Source organism: Phascolarctos cinereus, unplaced genomic scaffold (genome assembly GCF_003287225.1).
Source record: "Phascolarctos cinereus isolate Bilbo 61053 unplaced genomic scaffold, phaCin_HiC Scaffold_4;HRSCAF=312, whole genome shotgun sequence".
Lineage (NCBI taxonomy): Eukaryota > Metazoa > Chordata > Mammalia > Diprotodontia > Phascolarctidae > Phascolarctos > Phascolarctos cinereus.
The window spans coordinates 354,978,824-354,998,183 of NW_027555847.1; the positions used below are offsets into that span (position 1 = coordinate 354,978,824).

A 19,360-nucleotide genomic window follows, 5' to 3' on the forward strand; every position below is an offset into this window, starting at 1 on the left:
TATCACAAATGGCACATGAACTGAGCTTTGAAGGAAGCTAGGTATTCTGGGAGGGGGAGGTGAGGAGGAAGGACATTTCAGGTACTGGGGAATGGCAAAAGGTAAAGAGCAGGGAATGGAGAGTAGCAAGGAGGCCAGTTTTGCTGAAATGTCAACTGAAGGGGAGTAATGAAAAATAATCTTGGAGGTGTAGATTGTAGCTTGTTCAGAACTTAAAGAAGAGCTAAGTATTATTAATTTTTTTTTGTTTTTAATGAAAGCTTAACATTTTATCGTTTGGTCAAGGAGGAAAGAGGACATGCTTTCTTCAGACACGCTATTATCTTGCTCAATTGTATTGTCACCTCTATTGTTATAATTTAAATGATGCTCAAGGAATGTGTGATCAGTTGGTAAGAGAAATTCTGAGACAATCTCAAATGTCTATCAAAGAAGAGGAATATTTTCCAGGTATGTTTTTATATGAATGTATCTAATTTTGCTGGCGTCCAAAGCATATAATTTTAGACTAAGTTTGGTATTGAAAACTTGATGCCTTTCTTCTGAGGTGAAAATCTTCATGGTTGCATAGTATTGGTTAAATTCTTTCCAAAAGGAATACATGTTAATATTCTAAATATCTTCTTTAATACATTTCTTTTTTTTTTTCTGTAGCTCTTCATTTATTAAAGTGACTTATTGAGGTCCTCACCATTTTTCTTTTCTTAATATAAGCCGCAAAGTAACTTAATGATTTGTTCTTTGGGTTAGATTTAAATACTAAATCACTAAGCAGGTAGAAAGTTATAAATGCACAATAACTTTGTTAATGAGGTAGGCTTACTTGAAGAATTAGAAAAATGGATCATGATGGGAACATATGGCAAGCATTTCAGCTTGATTTAGAAGCTACTGGCAACTAAACATTGTAAATAGTTAAAGGAAAGGACATTGATATAGACTGTCATGAATTTCTACATTGGTTTAATATATGATCTTTGTGTCTTATGATATTTTTGTTATTGTTCAATCCTAGGTTCTCTTCTGAATGGCTGAAGTTACTAAAAGTATGACTAATTAGCAAGCATTTATTCATTTATTAATTCTATTATTATTTATACATAGTAGCCTATGTGCCAGGTACTGTTCTAGGCAGAGGGGTAGAGAGAAGGATACAAAGACATAGTTGAAGTGGTCCCTGCCCTCAAAGAGCTTACATTCTGAGGAAGCAACTTATACATATCCAAAATTTATATAAGTATAAACAAAATACATAATGATAAATACAAGCTGATTCTTTTGGAGGGGGAGGTAAATAAGGAAAAGCTTCATGTATAAGGTGGCACTTCAGCTGAGCTTTGAAGGAAATTGTGGGTTCTAAAGATCAGTGATGAGGAAGAGTACATTCTGGGCATGGAGAACAGCCAGTGGGGGAAAAAAAAAGTAGACTGGAGATATGGAGAGTTGTGGATGAGAGACAATAAAAAGGTTGGTTGTACTGGATCATATTGAGTGAGAAAGGGAGTAATATACAGCACAGCCCAAAGGTCTTAGTTCAGTTTAAAGCTTTAATAGCATAAAACTGCACTAAGATGTTTGGGCTACTCTGTATAATAAGGCTAGAAAGGTACATTGTGGCCAGGTTGCGAAGGACTTTAAATGTCAAATAGAATAGTTTATATTTGATCCTAGAATTTTTTTTTTTTTAGTTTTTAGGCAATTGGGGTTAAGTGACTTGCCCAGGGTCACACAGCTAGTAAGTGTCAAGTGTTTGGTCTGAGGCCGGATTTGAACTCAGGTGCTCCTGACTTTAGGGCTGGTGCTCTATCCACTGCGCCACCTAGCTGCTCCTATTTGATCCTAGAATTAATTAAGATCCACTACAGGGAAGTGACTTGACTTGTGCTCTTTATCATTGGTGTCTTTTTTTTGGTTTTGGACTTGAGTTTGAGACATTGTTGAAGGAAAACTCAGGATCTGTTCATTTGGTACAAACTGTCCCTAAGGATTGGATTAATAAGGCCTTGACAAGCAAAAAATCAAGGACTTGAGGATAGCAATTTGGTTCTTTGTAATTTTATAATTAATAGATAAGGTTTGGGTTCAAATCAAGAATACTAAATTAACTATTTCTTAGTATTTATCTTAGAGGGGAAAGGAGGGGACCTTAGTATGCTTGCAGAATGCCTACGGGACATCCAGTGGTAGTTGGTGGTGCTGGACTAAAGCTCAGGAGAGAGGCCAGGGCAGGATCTATAGATCTGGGAATCATGTGCCTAGAGATAATTATACCAGTGGGAGCTGATGAGGTCACTAAAAGAGAATTTGAAGAAAGAAGAGAAGGGGGCTTAAGACAAAGCCCAGAACAGTGGCTGAAGCCACAGTTAGGGGACAGGAAATAGATGATGATCCTGTAAAGGAGATAGGTAAGAACACCAAGAAATATCAATCAAAGCAAAACCAGAGAGAGCAGTGGGGTCAAATGCTACAGAAACATCAGAAGAATGAGAACTAAGAGAAGGCCTCTGGATTTGGCAGTTAAGAGAGGGATGAGGTCAGAAGCTTGATGACAGAAGGTTGAGAAGTGAGTTAGAGGAGAGAACAAATAAGCAAAGATAACTAGACAACTTCTAGCTATAAAAGAGAATAGAGTTTAAAGGATAATAGCTTGAGAGGACTTGAGAGTTAAATGAATATTAACCATAGGATAAGTGAGACGAAACTGCAATATATTTTATACGAGATACATTCTTATTTGGGCACTTTAGTTCTTTCCTCTTCAAATCTGAAGAAACTAATGGTTCCTTCCCATCTCTTCCAACTTGATATGACAAAATTGAGCAGTTAGTAATGTTAGGAAGATTATAACTTCCACTTATTTTACAGTACATGCTATTGCATACAATGATCTACATATTAAATTTACTTCTTGGGAAATGAGATTGAATTTTATATTTTAGCTGTGTGATATACATCTTATATGTTTTTAAAACCTGAATTTTAGTATGGTTATTTGGGATTAGTATTAATTCTCAGGTTTTTTAATGCCTGCCAGTAGTATTCTGGAGTTTTTTAAGTGCTTTTTTTTTGTAGTTTAAAAAAAAATTGCTAAGATTATAATTTTTGCATCACTAGAATTATGTTGTGAGACTCTTTGTATTTTAAAATTATTCTGATTTTAATACTTGAGTTAGTTTAACATTCCAGGTAGCTATAAGGTTAGACACCAAGACATAATCACCAACTACGTCTTTTTGGTTTTTTTCCTCCTGGATTTTAGTATAGTGTATAGTTCCATACGTGAAGAATTGTTGATAGATTGATGTTTGACACTTTTCTGCTGGTTCGTTCAGAGTCTCCTCATTTTACTTATGTTTTTGTTGCTTTTTCAGAGAGTTTTCGTTGTGGTTTTGGAATAATTGGAAATATTCATCCTGAGGCTGCAGTTGTGGTTGTTCAGTGCATGGCTCGATTCATGGCTGCCTATTTCACCAACCAGCAGCTTTATGTTCTCCCACCTCACAGTGTGGGTGTTCTTCCTCCGCTTCACATAGAATCAGGTATTTTTATTGAAAGAATAGTATTTAATTGGGCTTAGCTCAAACAATGCTTTATTGTTCTCAGATATAACACTTTAAATTATGCTTCTGCTTGATTGACGGCACTTAAAGATAGTTCTCTAGCTTGAATTGAGCTGACTTTCGTAACATGAGAATGCCAGTAAAATCAGCTTCTACTTTCATTTACTGGAGATACTTTGTCATCTCTTTTTGGTAATTGATATTCATAAGGATTCCTGTTACTGGATGTTTTTTGGCAGAACCTGGACAAGCTTTATTTGTCATCAATGTTGTACAGATATTCTTTTTTTTTTTTAAGTAAAATTTTGTTGACGCCTTTTGAAATAATTGTTTATGGAATAAATATAACAACCTTTTCCTTCTGCCTCTCACCCCGTCATGAGAGCCTTCATACAGAAATGATATCTGACTTCATTTTCACTTTTGGGATTCTGTGGTTTCTGTGACTATTTAAAATAGAACTGCTGTACATATATACAGATATACATTCAGAAGTATTACAGCAGAGTTTCATGCATTTATTCGATTCCACATTTTAAAAATTTGTGATCATTTAGCAAGGTACTCAGTTGAAGTTTACTTTTGTTCTTATCATGAAAGAGATTTAGGACATAGGATCTTAGAATTTCAAGGAACCTGAGAATTCATCTGATCCAACTGCTTCATGTTCTAGATCAGGGCTTCTTAATATTTTTCCACTCGTGACCCTTTCAGCACTTCTTAAATTGTGGGTCGAGACCTACAATTTAAGAAGCATTATCTAGATAAGGCAACTGAGGCTCAGAGACATTAACTGGCTTGTCCAGTGGTGGTACATTTGAACAGTTGACAATTTGAGAACAAATTGTTGCTAAGAGCTGTAGAAAAAAAGTGCCAAGTTGTATTTGGTAGTTTTTTTTAATAAGACCAAGTCTCTGATTTCATTGGTATAGGGAACTTGCTGTCTTTGAATACGAATCAGCTGTCCTTACACATTTGAACATAAAACAAATCATAGGCAAAATTTTTAGGTCAGTAATGATTGTCTTTAGTAGTTCCAGAATCCCCTTTTTGTATCCTTTTTCTCCTTCATTGGTGACTTCTTTCTTCAGGCACAGGTCCTATCCAGGGGTGGGGAACCTGCAACCTCGAGGCCACATGTAGCCCTCTAGGTCCTCAAGTGTGGCCCTTTGACTGAATCCAAACTTCACAGAACAAATCCCCTTAATAAAAGGATTTGTTCTGTAAAACTTGGACTCAGTCAAAAGGCTTCACCCAAGGACCTAGAAGGCCACATGTGGCCTTGAGGCTACAGGTTCCCCAACCCTATTTATGCTTTTAATTCTTTTTCTCTTGTTGAAGCTAGAAAGAAGTTCTGTCCTGGCTTAGATAACCAGAAGCTATGGGCAATGAACTTAGGTGAATTTAGAGAGTTAGGTAAGTAACAAGATAGTGAGCACTGTTAGTCAGACTATAGGTGGCTAGATTTGAGAAAAGTAAAAGGGAGCTAAGCAGTAAGTAAAGTCTACAGGTAGAAGTAGAAAGATTAGGTGACGAGTTTAAGCCATAGACATAACAGGACAGGGTGTAATGCTGGCATGTGAACTGTTGTGCCCGGTGTAGGCTACTAGGCTTCTGAGTGCTATGATCCTAGCCAGGAATAACCCTGTTTGGCTCCACCCCTTTGGCAAGCAGAACTCCAGATATTGAAGGAGCCTTTTCCAGTTAATACAACCTCTTTTCTTATTGGGGCAGAAAAACACGTCATCCACTCAGGAACCATGGGTATGAGTGGCCAAAGACAAAAAAAGCCTCATCTTCTGGCTTTTTTGGGTCTCGTTGGGATGCTGCATCCTTAGGGAAGCCTAGGGTATTTGGCCTTGGGCTCCTGTGTCAGGCTGTCTGTAGAGCCTCTGACATAGGATTTGTCATCAGGAAGCCTGACATGTTATACTGATTGGAGGTCTGAGTAGGGACTAACAAAAGAATCTAGTTTTGGTTATTTACATTTGTTTTCTCTGCCCTTAGTTTCCCCTCTCTGTGTTCTCTCAGTCTTGAAAAATAGGTAAGGATCAGAATTGAGTGTGGGAAAGAAAGAAGAGAAAAGACTGAGAATACTGTAGACAAAAATAAGTGATACCAATTCTTTGATCAGAACTCCAACGTGATTCTCAACTCCTAGGATGTCAAGCGCCTTTGGGATAAAAGCTCCAAGAAGGCTATACTAAATAAGCTTTTAGGGCACTAACTTCAAATCCACAAGGCTGTGTGGAGACAGTTTTATATTTGTTGATTGATTTAAACTATTGTATAAATGAGTCTTCATCAGTGAGTCAAATCCAGGTATTTTCATTTTTATCTGTACCATTCACATAGGTAGTGAAAAGGAACTTTTAGAATTTGTTAAGTATCATTTCTCAAGTCTGTTTGGGTCCTTTGGATTTCTGTGGCTTTGTTTTAAAGAAGCCAGCCTAGGATCTCAAGAAAACTAAATAAAGTGGTTTCATTCTTTAAAAAAAAACAAACCCAAAAAATCAAAACCTCACATGCTTCCCCCCCCCCAGCCAAATAACCCCAAACAGTTTGGGACTGTATTGAGAAGACTGAATGAATTAGCTAGTTGGAGAGGTCAACATAGACATTTAAGGAAGCATGCTGTTATCCTAAAAAATTCCAAGCTGTTTTATAAATACACTTAAAATTTTATATTTCCTCCTTTTCTTTATTTGTTCACAGAACAGTCTGTTCGAATCATTCCTCTACAACATTCTAAGGTGGCAAGTGTTATTAGAGATCAAAACCTCTCTTCTCTATGGACAGTTGAATATGCTATTGAATTGCTGTTTATCGCTGGTCTGGTCCCAGAGGCTGTGTGGCTTGCTCACAGACTTGGTGACTGGAAGATGGCTGTTTCAATTGGTTTAGCCTTCAAATTATGCTATAAAAGTAACAGCAATTTATCAAGGTGTGTATTTTTCAAATATGTTTAAGTTCACAGTTACCACACTAGTGTCATAATTTTGAGAGTTTAATTTTTGTTATTAGTATTATTTGCATTTCATATAGTAACTTTGTCACTTCCAGAAGTATTTATTTTGAATTAATACTTACCTTTAAAGGGCCACTTAATATTTTCAAAGATTAAAAACAGACCTGTACATTTCATATAGAAGTTGAAAGTAATCCATTATGTTCTCATTCTTTTCTTTAATTGAGGTTATAAAGTAGTCAGTTAAAGTGGTTTGTGTTCTATTGTTTTTAAAATTCTGAATAATGTATTTTGATTGTAGATATTTATTTGATATCTGAACGTGAGAAGGACAGTATAGTTTTTTGGAAGGAGTACCAGATGGTGAATTCTAAAAACTGGGCTCTTAGCCCCAGTTCCTATACTATTAGTCATGAAGCCATAAACATGTTTGTGAACTTTTTTATGCCTCATTTTTCTTAATCATAAATCAAGAATAACAATATTTGCACTATCTATTTCTTAAAGTATAGTTTTAGGCAAGGAACTTGTTAAATAGTAATGTGCTATATTTGTAATATCTATTGTTTTATTATATATAACTCTTTTTATAAATTAAAGATGTGTAATAAATCTTGGAATTTCCACTTCTTCCAGAATAGGATTGACTTTTCCCTTTGTTTTCCTTTCCCAAATGATTTAAGGTGTAAGAAAAAGGACTTAACTCTACCATTAAACATGACTCCAACACGAATTTTTCAGGAAAAACTACAGTGTTTTTTAGGTCAGCCAGCATCTTTGGAAGTGGCTAATGAGTTGGGTCCTAAATACAAGCAGTTTACAGGTATGGTGCCTGTCATTTGGTGTTAATTTATGTAAATTCTTTCATGCTATTTCTAAAAGACTTATGTGTCCACAGATTGAACCACACCTTAATTTTATTGTCTGAAAAGAGTAGACAATACTTGTAATTTAAACACCTGAGCTCTCCCAAACTGATTAAGATTCAAAACATGCTTTGAGGCCTTGATGGATCTATGATATTTTTGTGGGCCCTATTTTTATGTATGTACGTTACAATCCCTTTATACTTTTACTATTGTGTGTTTCTCGTTTGTATTTTTCCAATAATCCTTCATGGAGAAGGATTTATGCACTGGAGATGCAAGGAATACACACCATGCTCCTTTACCACTTGCACTCAGTAACCTGACTCCTTTAAGGGTCATTCAGCCCCTATTTATCATTCAGTCAGGATTTTAGTAGGCATTATCTACCACCCTCCAGGACACTTTCCCTCCTTCCTCAAGGAATTCGTTGCCTGGTTCACAGTCTTTCTCTTCTCCCCAACTCCTGTGCTCATACCAGAGGACCTCAACATACATCTTGATACTCTCTCAAACACCTTTACTTCCTAATTCCTTGACTTGTTCTTTTCCCGTGACCTATCTCTCCACCTCACTTCCGCTGTAGAAATGGTCATAACTTTGCTCTTGCTATTATATGCAAATATTCCACTTTCATGTTCATGAACTCAGGGATTCCTCTATCTGATTATAATGTGTTGTAATTCTACCCCTGCCTCACAACCCCTAAACTTGTTTGTCTTTCCTGTAGCCTCTGGTGCCTCTATCCTTCAGTTCTTTTCCAGGTCATAACTCCTGCACTGGCTGTCCCTGTAATGCCCGTCCTGACATCTTATTGAACCTGTTCTACCCTGCGCTCTTGTCTCTAGTCTCCCGATCTCTTATTGGAATCTTACCCTGCCAAGCCTCATTCTTATGTTACTCCTACAACTACTGCCTTCACTCTTGGTCACTTGCTTCTAAATAATGGGGAAAACTATGAAACTGTTCAGTATTCATGACAAATTGATTTTATATAATCTTAACTGGGACATTACTATGATGTAGTGATTTTTTTGCTCCTCCTTAATCAATTCCCTATCTCACCGCAGCAGCTTTTCATCCCTCCTCAAACCATACCTTCCCCCACCTTCTTAAACAAGTGCTTTGCCTCTCCCACTCATCTCCCTTCATCCCCTCCCCTTTGCTAAGAAAGACCAGAAGGCAGAGATGCTTGCTGTGCCTGGACTGCAGCTTGGAAGGGCTCACAGCTACAACAGTACTTAGCTAAAGAAATGAGGAATAGAAGAACAGATGTGGGGCCTAAAGGAATATGGCCTTTAGATTATCTAAAAGAGTCCACATATCTATGAATAAATATTGCATGACAAAGGAAAATATCTAAATACCTGATGAGGCAGAGGACCCTTTGGATTTTACTTGGTGATCTCTTCAGCTCTATGGGTTTAGTGATCTATTCACATGATTCCTAGATTTATTTTTATACATGTACACCCGCGCGCGCGTGCACACACACACACACACACACACAGCCCTAGTCTCCTTGGAGCAGCTAGGTGACACAGTGGACAGAGTGCTGTGCATGGAGTTAGGAAAGTTCAAGTTCAAATCTGATCTCAGACACTAGCTGTGTGACCTTGGGTAAGTCACTTAATCCTATTTACTTAAGTTTCCTTATCTGTAGAATGACCTGGAGAAGGCAGAGGCAAACCACTCCAGTATCTTCACCAAGAAAACCTCCAAGAATGGGGTCATGAAGAATTGGACATGACCAAAATGACCAAATAACAACAACAAGAAGTCTCTACCACCTGCTGCCTTTTGGACGATCTCTGATTGTCATCTCACACTGAACATGCCTCAAACAGAATTCATTATCTTTTCTTCATAGCTCCCCTCTTCTCAACTTCTATTTTATTGTCAAGGGGACCACCATCTTCCCAGTTACTCAGGCCCCCAACCTAGGTGTCTTCCTTGATCCTGCATTCACTCAGGCCCCCAACCTAGGTGTCTTCCTTGATTCTGCATTCACATCAACTCCGTATATCCAGTCTATCATCACCCTTCTCTACATCTTTTATATAACTTTCCTCTTAAGTCACATAGCCAGCCATCCTGGTGCAGGCCCTCGTTGTCACACGCCTGTGTGATCACAGCTGCCTTTTGGTCGGTCTCCCTGGCTGGTCTGTGCATTCTGTCCATCCTCCACTCAGTTGCCAAAGTGATTTTTCTCAAGTAGGAGCATAAACATGTCAGCCCTTCCTTGAATTCCAGGGACTTCCACTGATCCTCCAGACCAAACATAAAGACCTCTGCCATTTAAAGCTTTTTGCCACTTGGCTCCTTCCTACCTTCCCAATCTCCTTGGACTCTACTTCCCTCTATTATCTACCAGCAGTGCTATCTTCCTTGGTGTTTCTCACGCATCCCTCTTAACATCTGACTATGTTGAGCCTAGATCAGATTGTGAGCCATCTTGGGGAGGGTGGTGGGGAGGAAGGGGGAGAAAAATTTTAAACTCAAAACATATGGAAGTGATTATTGATAAATCAAAATAAATAAAATTTAAAAAAATTTAAAAAGTGTCTTAGACAAGGAAAAAACAAAACAAAACAAACAAATAAACAAATCTGACTAGTTGGTGCTGGTGTACCGTGCCTGGGATGCTCACCTGCAACTCTCAGGTTTCTTGGTCCTTTCAGATTCATCTCAAATCCTGATTTCCCTTGCTGCTAGTGCCTTTTTCTGGGATTACCTTCCACTTGTATATATTTTGCATGAACGTTGTCTCCCCTCTTTAAATGTGAGCTTCTTGAGGGCAAGGACTACAATTTTTGCTTCTCTTTGTTTTTGTGTCCCTATTGCTTAGCAAAGTATCTGGCATACAGTAGACACTTAATATGTAATTTTAACTACTTGTATGTAAGTATATTTATGCTTGAGAGTTAACTTGTAAAAAGTTAGATGTTTAGCTTTGAAATTTATCAGTTTCCACAAATTAATGGTTATAAAATGCTATTGTTAATATTTGTTTTCCCATTTTATAGATCCCATTGAAGAAGAAGATGTAGATCTACTTTTTAATTCCATACAGGAAGTATTGAGAGCAGCAGTTATGGCTGATGCTGATATTCTTTCGGAGACCTTTCAGCTTTTGATAGACTCAGCCAAAGACTTCAGTAAGAGGTTATGGGGCTTAGTACCTATGGGCTTGTATCTTCCCTCTCCTCCATTATATTGTCCTCAGCCAGCTGTTCTTAGTGAGGTAAGTAGGATGGCTTAAAAATTAAAATACTTTGAAAATCAATTATCCTGTCCATTTTTATTTCATTGTATTTTAAAATAAATTATTTTTCATTTTTATATCTTCTTTGCTTTCCAATGTATCCCCTCTTCCTTACTCCCAGAGAGCCATCTCATATGACACAAAGTAAAAAAGGGGGAAAAAGACTGTTCAGAAAAAAATAATCAGCATATTGAAAGAATCTCACATTGTATGTAGTGTTCCACACGCATACCTCACCTCTGCAAAGATTTAGAGGGAAGTGCTACCTTCTCTCTCTTTGGGGCAAGCTTGGTTGTTGTAATTTTGCGGTATTCAGTTTCCATTATTTTGTTGTTGTAATCATGGTGTATATTATTTTCCTGTTTCTGCTTATTTCACTTCGTACCAGTTCATAAAAGTCTTCCTTTACTTTTCTCTTCGTCATATTCATTGTTTCTTTCAGCACAATAATGCTTTGTTAGGTTCGTATACCACAGCTATTCCCTAGTTGATGGGCAACTACTTTGTTTCGGATTCTTCTCTGCTTAAAAAAAAAAAGTGGTTCTATAAATATTTTGTTATTGACGAGGCCTTTCTTATTGCCACTAACTTCCTTGGGGTATATCCTATAGTGGAATATCAGAATCAAAGGGTATAGACAGTTTAGTCACTTAATTTTCATAATTCTAAGTTGCTTTCCAGATTGGTTGTCCCATTTCACAGCCCTGCCAATAGTGCGTTAGTACGCCTGTCTTTTTACAACCCTTGTAGCATTGAGTAGTCCTCTCTTGTGTTATCTTGGCACATTTACTGGATATGAGATGAAACTCTAGGGTTTATTTGATTTGCATTTCTTTTGTTGTTAGTGATTTGAGTATTAGTTTTATTTATCCATTAATATGTGATTATTCATAGTTTTGTAGTCTTTTTGAGAACTGTTCATATCCTTTGACCACTTATTTATTGGGGAATGACTTTTGGTCTTACATATTTCTGTTAGTTTCATATGTATCTTTGATATTTGATCCTTATTAGAGATATTTGATACAAAAATTTTTTTCTTATTATCCTAGTTATATTAATTTTGTTCATGCAAAATCTTTTCAATTCCATATAATTGAAGTTATTTTGTCTTTTGTAATTGCCTCTGTTTTTAGTAGTTTAAAATTTGCCCTTAGCCATAGGTATAAGAGGTGCAGGGTTTGTTTCCTGCAAGGTTTTTAGGAAGAAAACCATAATAAAAACTGTGTCTTGAAATATATAAAATCTTTTAAACCATTTACAAATGAGAAAAAGTAATTTCATGTAACATTCCTATTAAGTAATTAAACAGTATAGCTCTCTGTGTTTATTGTCACAAAACAAATTAGAATTGGATTTGAGAAATTCCCCAAAATACTTCCAATGTGTTGGATACAGAAGTATACAATAAATACTTCTAATCTGTTATTTGTTATTGCTCTGCCTATTTTGAAAGGCTTTTTTTCTTGTATTAGATTGATTGTTTAAAATAATACGTAGTAGAACTTTTTCATCATTTTGTCCCTCTTGTGTTCCCTCTTCTCTGAGAAATTAATGTATAGTTTAATTTTCTTTTAAAATATATAGTCAGTTTAATGAACAGCTTTCCAAACTGTCCGCTTGTCTGTTTCTTTCTGGCCTTCTGTTTTCTCCTCTGCTTTTTAAAAAATATGCATTGCTGACCTTTTCAAAATTTAATCTAATTTTATTGAACAAAATTTTATTTTATTTCCTTCCTTCTTTCCCCCTTCCATATACATAGTCAAGCCAAACAAATTCCTCCATTAGTCATGTCCAAAAAGTGTGTCTCAGTCTGCAAGTTGAGTTTGTTATCTCTCTTTCAGCAGGTAGGCAGTACATTTCATCATAGTTTCTCTGGAATTATGGTGGTCTCAGTGATTCTCTTTTTATTGCTACTCTATTCCTGTCCCTACTTGCACTTTTGACCCTTTGTGGAAGAAAAAAGCTCTTTAAAACACACACACACACACACACACACACACACAGAGTCAAGTAAAATAAACGTCCACGTCAGCTGTGCCTGATAATGTATGACTTATTCTGCATGTGAGTACATTACCTCTCTGTCAAAAAGTGAGCAACATGCTGCTTCATCAGGCTTCTAGTTTTGTAGGTGGTCATTATATTGATCAGAATTCTCAGATCTTTCAAAGTTGTTTCCCTTTATGATATCATTAACATATAAGTTGTTTTCCTGATTTTTTGCACTTCATTCTGCTTCAATTCATGCAGGTCTTTCCTAGTTTCTCTGAAACTATTTCATACCTTTTTTACAGCACAATAATCTTACATTAATTTACCATAATTTCTTTATCCATTCTGTAATATATGGGCACTCCCTAATTTTCCAGTTCTTTGCTACTACAAAAATAACATACAAATATTTTTGTACATTGGGCCCTTTTTCTCTTTTTTTAATCTCCTTGGGGTCCAGTGTTCTTTCCATAAACCAAGCTGTGTCTCATTGTTATTCTAATCATGGATCTTGATTTTGTCTTTTTCCATCCTTACTGAAAATCTTAGTATTATCCATGTCTATTTTAAATATGGAAACTACCTCATCCCTTTTACAGTAAAGTTCATATCAAAATGGAAATTTTATTTTATTTTTGAGACAGTAACTATTATATCTTGTCTTTATTCTTCAATATTCTAGACAGTATTTTGTACACATTTGTTAAATTTTTGAATCTTAAATGGAAAAACAAATTCTGGAAGGTTTTATTTTTCTACCTTCTCTTTGAATACAAGCCCTTGCTATTTGTTTTTAGAGTTTTCTTAAAAATGAATATCATTGGGGCAGCTAGGTGGTGCAGTAGATAGAGTACTGGCCCTGAAGTCAGGAGGCCCTGAGTTTAAATCTGGCCTCAGACCAAACACTTGACACACCCTGGTCAAGTCACTTAACCCCAATTGCCTAAAAAAAAAAGAATATTTTATGAAGTGTATTATAATATAAAGTATATAAAGTGAATAGGTATGGAAGTTTGCTTATGATAATAAATGGAAGAGCTGATACAAAGTAAATTTTAGGTCCTCAATAGTTATTTTCTCTGTCATCTGACTTTATAGTTATATTGATTTTTGTAGTTAGAAACTACACTAAAATGTTTTGGAAATCTTGTGCTTTGCCTGTTTAGATACTGACCTTATCATATTTTTCACTCTCCAATTTCTCTGAGTGAAGCCATGATCTCTGCTGTACCTCTCATCATCATCATCATCATCATCATCATAGTAATAGCTTGTATTTATATAGCATGTTTGCAGAATGCTTTACAGGCATTATCTTATTTGATCTTCACAATACTCCTTTGAGGCAGGTGCTCTTATCATCACCCTCATTTTACAGATGAGGAACTGAAACTATCAGAGACTTGTCCTAGGTCATACAGCCAGTGTCAGAAACAGGATTTGAATCTAGGTTTTCCTGACTTGAAGAAGTGCACACTATCCATTACTCTATGCTGCTTTTCATCTAATTTCCTTAGCATTCCCTGCCCCAATATAGAGATACTGTACCATTTTGTTAAGCATGGGGGAAAATGGTATCAGAAAGATGTGTCCCTGTACTGCTCTGGAAAGAAGAGCAAATGTGGGATCCTCATGAAATAGCAGCAGCTGGAGTCCCTAAGAGCCATGACAGTGTCTCCCTGAAGCATGAGGATTGATGTTGATTGTGCTGTCTTCCCCCTTGTAATTCTTTAGTAACTTTTCAGTTTGAGGGCCATTAAATATCATTCTTTCTTTCTTTTTTGCTTTAACTTTTAATATTCCTTATTTGATTGATTCCCTAATGAAATGAAATAATGTTTTTTAAAGCCCTTAACGCAGTGCCTCACACATAATAAAGATCTTAATAAATGGTTGTTCGTTTCCCTTCATTTACAAATGTGATATATTTCCTCTTTTTACTTTGCTTTTCTCAGGACCATGGTGATGACCTCCTATTAAAAGCTGAGAAGGATTATCGCCAGAAGGTGTCTGGCATCCTTCAGCGCATCCTTCTGCTCTTCCGGGCAGCTTGTTGCTCCTTTCCCGCAGCTCAGTGGTACATCTTAAAATTGAGATGGGCAAGAAAAGTGATGCAAAAGGTAATGTCACCTTCACCCTTGGCCCTGCTGTTTGTCTTTACCATCTTGACTGATACAACTTTCGCATCATCCTGTTCCTTCTTTTATGGCTGTCTCAGTTATTTTTACACTGAAGTAGAGCAGGAGTCTGGCTCAGTGTCTCACTTGTGGAGTCAGTCTTTTCTGTTGGAGCTCTTGCCTTCTGAAATGGTCACTTGTCATGCTTGCTTGCTTGCGTGCTCACCATATGGAGGCTAGATTTGAAGCTCCCTGAGGATGGGGAAACTTTGTCATTTTTATTAGTGTCCCCAACACTTAGCACAAAACTCTGACTACCTGTTTAGAGGCCCCTAGTAAATGTCCAATTTAATATGAGGCTGTGCTAGAAATAGGAATGTCCTTGGTGAAAGAGGAGCCCAATTGTTAATAATGGAAATAGATAATTTTTAATTGTCCTTTAGTAACATTTCACTGTTAATGATTTGGAAAGGGTGATAAGCAAACCAATTAGAAACAAAATATAAACATGTACCATTGTATTATAACACTATACACTTTCTTGAGTTAAAAATCTTTTTTTAAAAAAATTTTTTGTAGCATGTAATGTATATGTTTATAAATGTAGTAAATTAAAATATTGCCAAATTAAAAAAAAAAAAAAAAAAAGGAGCCCAAGACATCCCCTTTTTCCTTTGTTTCTGGGTGAGATGACTGATGGCCAGTCAGCTTTTCCTGCCCCACATTCACATATGTATGAAGCAGTATCAGACAGGTTTAAAATAAGTTATAAAAACATATTAGACCTTTTTGCACATTTTGCAGAGCAGGACTGGGATGGATTTTGTTAATTTTTCTTAAAAATTTTATATGATCAGCCATAAGCTTATGTGGAATTCTTTAGGTCATGGGCTGACATGTACAGAACAATCACCTGATCTGTCTAGGACTATTAAAAAATAACCAGACCTGGCAATTCGGGCTTAGATCTGTGTTTTCATCTGTCATCTGGAGGTGTGTTCTACAAATGTAGTTTATCTCTGCACCTCATAGTTTTAGTGTGTTGGCTAGTGCCCTGAGATGTCAGAGGCCTTACCCAGGAGCACACAGCTGGGAGTGTCAGAAACAGGACTTGAACCACACACTAGGCTGCCCTCTGATAAATCATGCTTATAAACAGTAAGTAGGAAATGATGTTGATTTCATTGAGAAACCAGGCCTAGAGGTCAGAAGGCTTTACAAGTTTCAGCCTTTTCTGTTTTACTTTAGAGAAAGCTGAGAATACATAATGTTTTCCTTGTTTTAGAGATGGTGAAAAAATAAGAGAAGTTAAGTGATTTACTTAGACACTTTTTTCCTCTCTAAAGATACATGCAAGCTTCAGAATGATTTAAATGATAAGGTAGGTTTTTTAAAGTATAACTGATTCCAGAAAGATTTTAACTGTATGGCTATGACAAAATTTTATCATAGTCTCATTTTCTTTTCTATTTGATTAAATAACGTGTTTATCCATTTTGAGAATTACTCCATTTTGTTCACCCTTTTGTATCTCTAGTCTCCCATGTGTCTGTTACGATGCAAGTAACCCAAAGTAGGACATGCCATGATATCTGTTATGCAGCCTGTTCTGAGAAACAGCCTAGCCCCCTGTATCCTGTTATGAAGAAACCCCTAATCCTGAAACAGATTAACCTTGAGCCCCAGTGATATAGACCTTAACCAATCAACTTTTACCCTATCCCCACTCCTCTCCAGCCATATAAAAAGCACTGCTCCCTCCCTGAATGGTGTGACTTTGCCCAAGTGGGAGAGGCACCCTCACTGGTGAACTCAACAAACCTTGCTTTGGTTTTACAAATTTCTGGTCCAGTTACCTAGTTATTCCTGTTCCCCCCCCCCCATATTTGCCTAGGCCCACAATGGTTTTTGTGAAATCTAATGTACTAGTGATTTCTAAATTCTCGTAAAATTAATTTTTTTTAATCATTTTTCTCTTTTCAGATTCGAATTAAAGGCTCCCTTCCTTTATTAAGTCCTTTTCCAGAGTCTTTGCTTCATTATTGTAAAGTTGGTATGGCATTCTATCGACCTGGAGCCCCTGAAGACCAAAAGCTTGATGAAGTTTCTTGTAAAACGATAGGTTTGTAACACTATGAGCTTAATGATTTATAAGTTAATTTGGGCTTAAATCATTGCATGTGATAAGGGACTTTCCAAGATTTAAAAAAAAACAAACAACCTCTTAAAATAATAGAATAGAGCATCTTTTGTATGTCAAAGTATTTGTGCATGTATTTTTGTATTTCATATTTTATAACAGGAATTTATGTTGGCACTATTCAAAAGTATTTTAAAATTTGGTTACTATTTTTATATTAGGACTTTGAATTTGTAATTTCAGCACTCAAGGGTATGTACATATTTTGAGGCCACAGTTTCTGCAATTTGGGTCTTATGCCATTAAATAGTGGTGGTGATTGTGGTTTGAATAATACGGTTTATGCTTTAGGTGATACTTAAATGAATTTTTAGAATTTTCAGTTGGAAAATTATCTAGTCCAACCCTTTCATTTTTTAAATGAGGAAACTGGTTATAACTATTAATTTTGTATTTTTTTTAAGATTAAAAAATATTTTTTCATGTTCATCTCTACACATGTCTATCTTTTGGCATGAATTCACATCTGGCCTCAGACACTTACTAGTTGTGTAACCCTAGGTAAGTCACTTAGTCCTGTTTGCCTCAGTTCCTCATCTGTAAAATGATCTGGAGAAGGAAATGGCACTATCTTTGCCAAGAAAACCTCATATGGGGTCACGAAGAGTCAGACATGACTGAAATGACTCAACAACAGTAAGAACAACAAAAAGAGGCAGCATGGGGTAATAAATAGAGAGCTGGTCCTCAGAGTCAAGAAGAAGTAGGTTGAAGGCTTGCCTCTGGCATACTGTCTGTGACCCTGAGCAAAGGCATCTTGCAATTCCCCAGACAATTCTCTATGACTGTAAATTACAGAATGTTAATCTGCCTTGGTACTGGGAATTCCTTATCTGGTGAACTCACTAGAGCTTATTTGGTGATCTAATGGATATTACATAATGTGTGTATTTTTACAGGGTATCTCAAAAGTCTTAGCACACGGGGGGCACCTCAAAATGCCTTAGTACACGGGGGGCACCTCAAAATGCTAAGTATTATTATTGCTACCTCTGTGACCTTGGCTATGTCCTTCCCCTCTTTGGGACTTAGTTTCCTCTCCTAGAAAATGGTCACTAAGGGGGCAGCTAGGTGTTGCAGTGGATAGAGCACTGGTCCTGGAGTCAGGAGGACCTGAGTTCAAATCTGGCCTCAGACACTTGACACTTACTAGTTGTGTGATCCTGGGCAAGTCACTTAACTTCATTGCCTAGTCCCCCCCCCCAAAAAAAAAGTCAGCACACTTTAAAGCTTTAGCAGCTTAAAACTGCACTAAGACTTTTGGGACATTTCTGTATATCTCTTTAAAATACAAAGACATGAGTATATATTGACTAATATTTGTCAGTTACTTAACTATTTTTGATTCAGGTTGCTTTAGAGAACTCTGTGCTCTGTGTTGGATGCTTCATGTCCGGGAAAAATTGTCATACAGCTGCAGACGATATCAAATAGCAAGAGAAAATGTGGAAAAGAAAAAGGTATTCATATTTATAGTAAAATAATAGTGGTGACGTTGAATTCATCAGATTGTTTTGTGAAATTACTCTAAATGGTCTTAATCTTATTTTAAGATGATTTTACTGAATGGAGAAAAATATTTCCAGAATTATTTCCCTCTCTGTTAATTTCTCTCTAGGATATGAAGTTGGAGTTTGATTCTTGTATGGTAGAGCACTGTCTCAGTGCGCTGGAATGGGCATGTAGAATGTTACCTTTCTCTAGGTTTATGAATATTGAAGAACTTGTCCAGGATATAATTTTGAGTCTTATTGGAGAACTTCCACCTACCAGAAAGGTAAAACTTTTAGCTCATTGGGTGCTGGAACTTTGCAAGACTTTGCCTTTGTTGTTATTTTTTTGCCCATAGAACTAAGATAAATTTATTTTTGCATAGGTAGCAGAAATTTTGGTGAAAGCCTTTCCCAATTCTGAAGATATAAGAGTACCTTTAAGAGATAAATATAAATCTCTTCAACAGAGACTCAGACATTGTACCGTGAAAGGTAATGCGATTAATTGATTTTGTTTGATATCAAATGCATAAATTGCTGAGGAATATGATTTTCAGTATTTATAATCCATAGACAGTGCTCTTCTTTGTGTCTTCTGTTTATTAGAGATGGAGAAAACTAGAAGCTAGAAAAAGCTGTACATTTTAGGGAGGAGCTAATTGTATTGTTTGGTTTCCTCTTAGTTTATCTCCCTAAGAACGTTCTCTGTAAAAGCTTAAGTCCAGTATAGGTTAGTGGAAAGAATTTGGAGGCATAGGGCTGGCTCTGTCATTTACTAGCTGTATGACTGCTGATGAGTCACTTAGCCACTCTAGGCCTCAGTTTCCTTAACAGGTGATCATGTGGAAGTAGAAAAAGAATTAGAAGATACCATGTGTTCTTAACTATTATTCATT

The 19,360-nt window shown here is 36.5% G+C and overlaps 1 protein-coding gene across 1 annotated transcript in view; it reads left to right on the forward strand.

Moving 5' to 3' along the window:
• CPLANE1 (ciliogenesis and planar polarity effector complex subunit 1) overlaps positions 1–19,360 on the forward strand; it is a 109,475-nt gene that overhangs the window by 18,977 nt on the left and 71,138 nt on the right. The window contains 10 exon segments of the mRNA XM_078153213.1: positions 286–450; positions 3,372–3,539; positions 6,276–6,504; positions 7,212–7,351; positions 10,421–10,638; positions 14,610–14,774; positions 16,755–16,893; positions 18,322–18,431; positions 18,590–18,748; positions 18,848–18,956. Coding sequence (XP_078009339.1) covers positions 286–450; positions 3,372–3,539; positions 6,276–6,504; positions 7,212–7,351; positions 10,421–10,638; positions 14,610–14,774; positions 16,755–16,893; positions 18,322–18,431; positions 18,590–18,748; positions 18,848–18,956 — 1,602 coding nt within the window.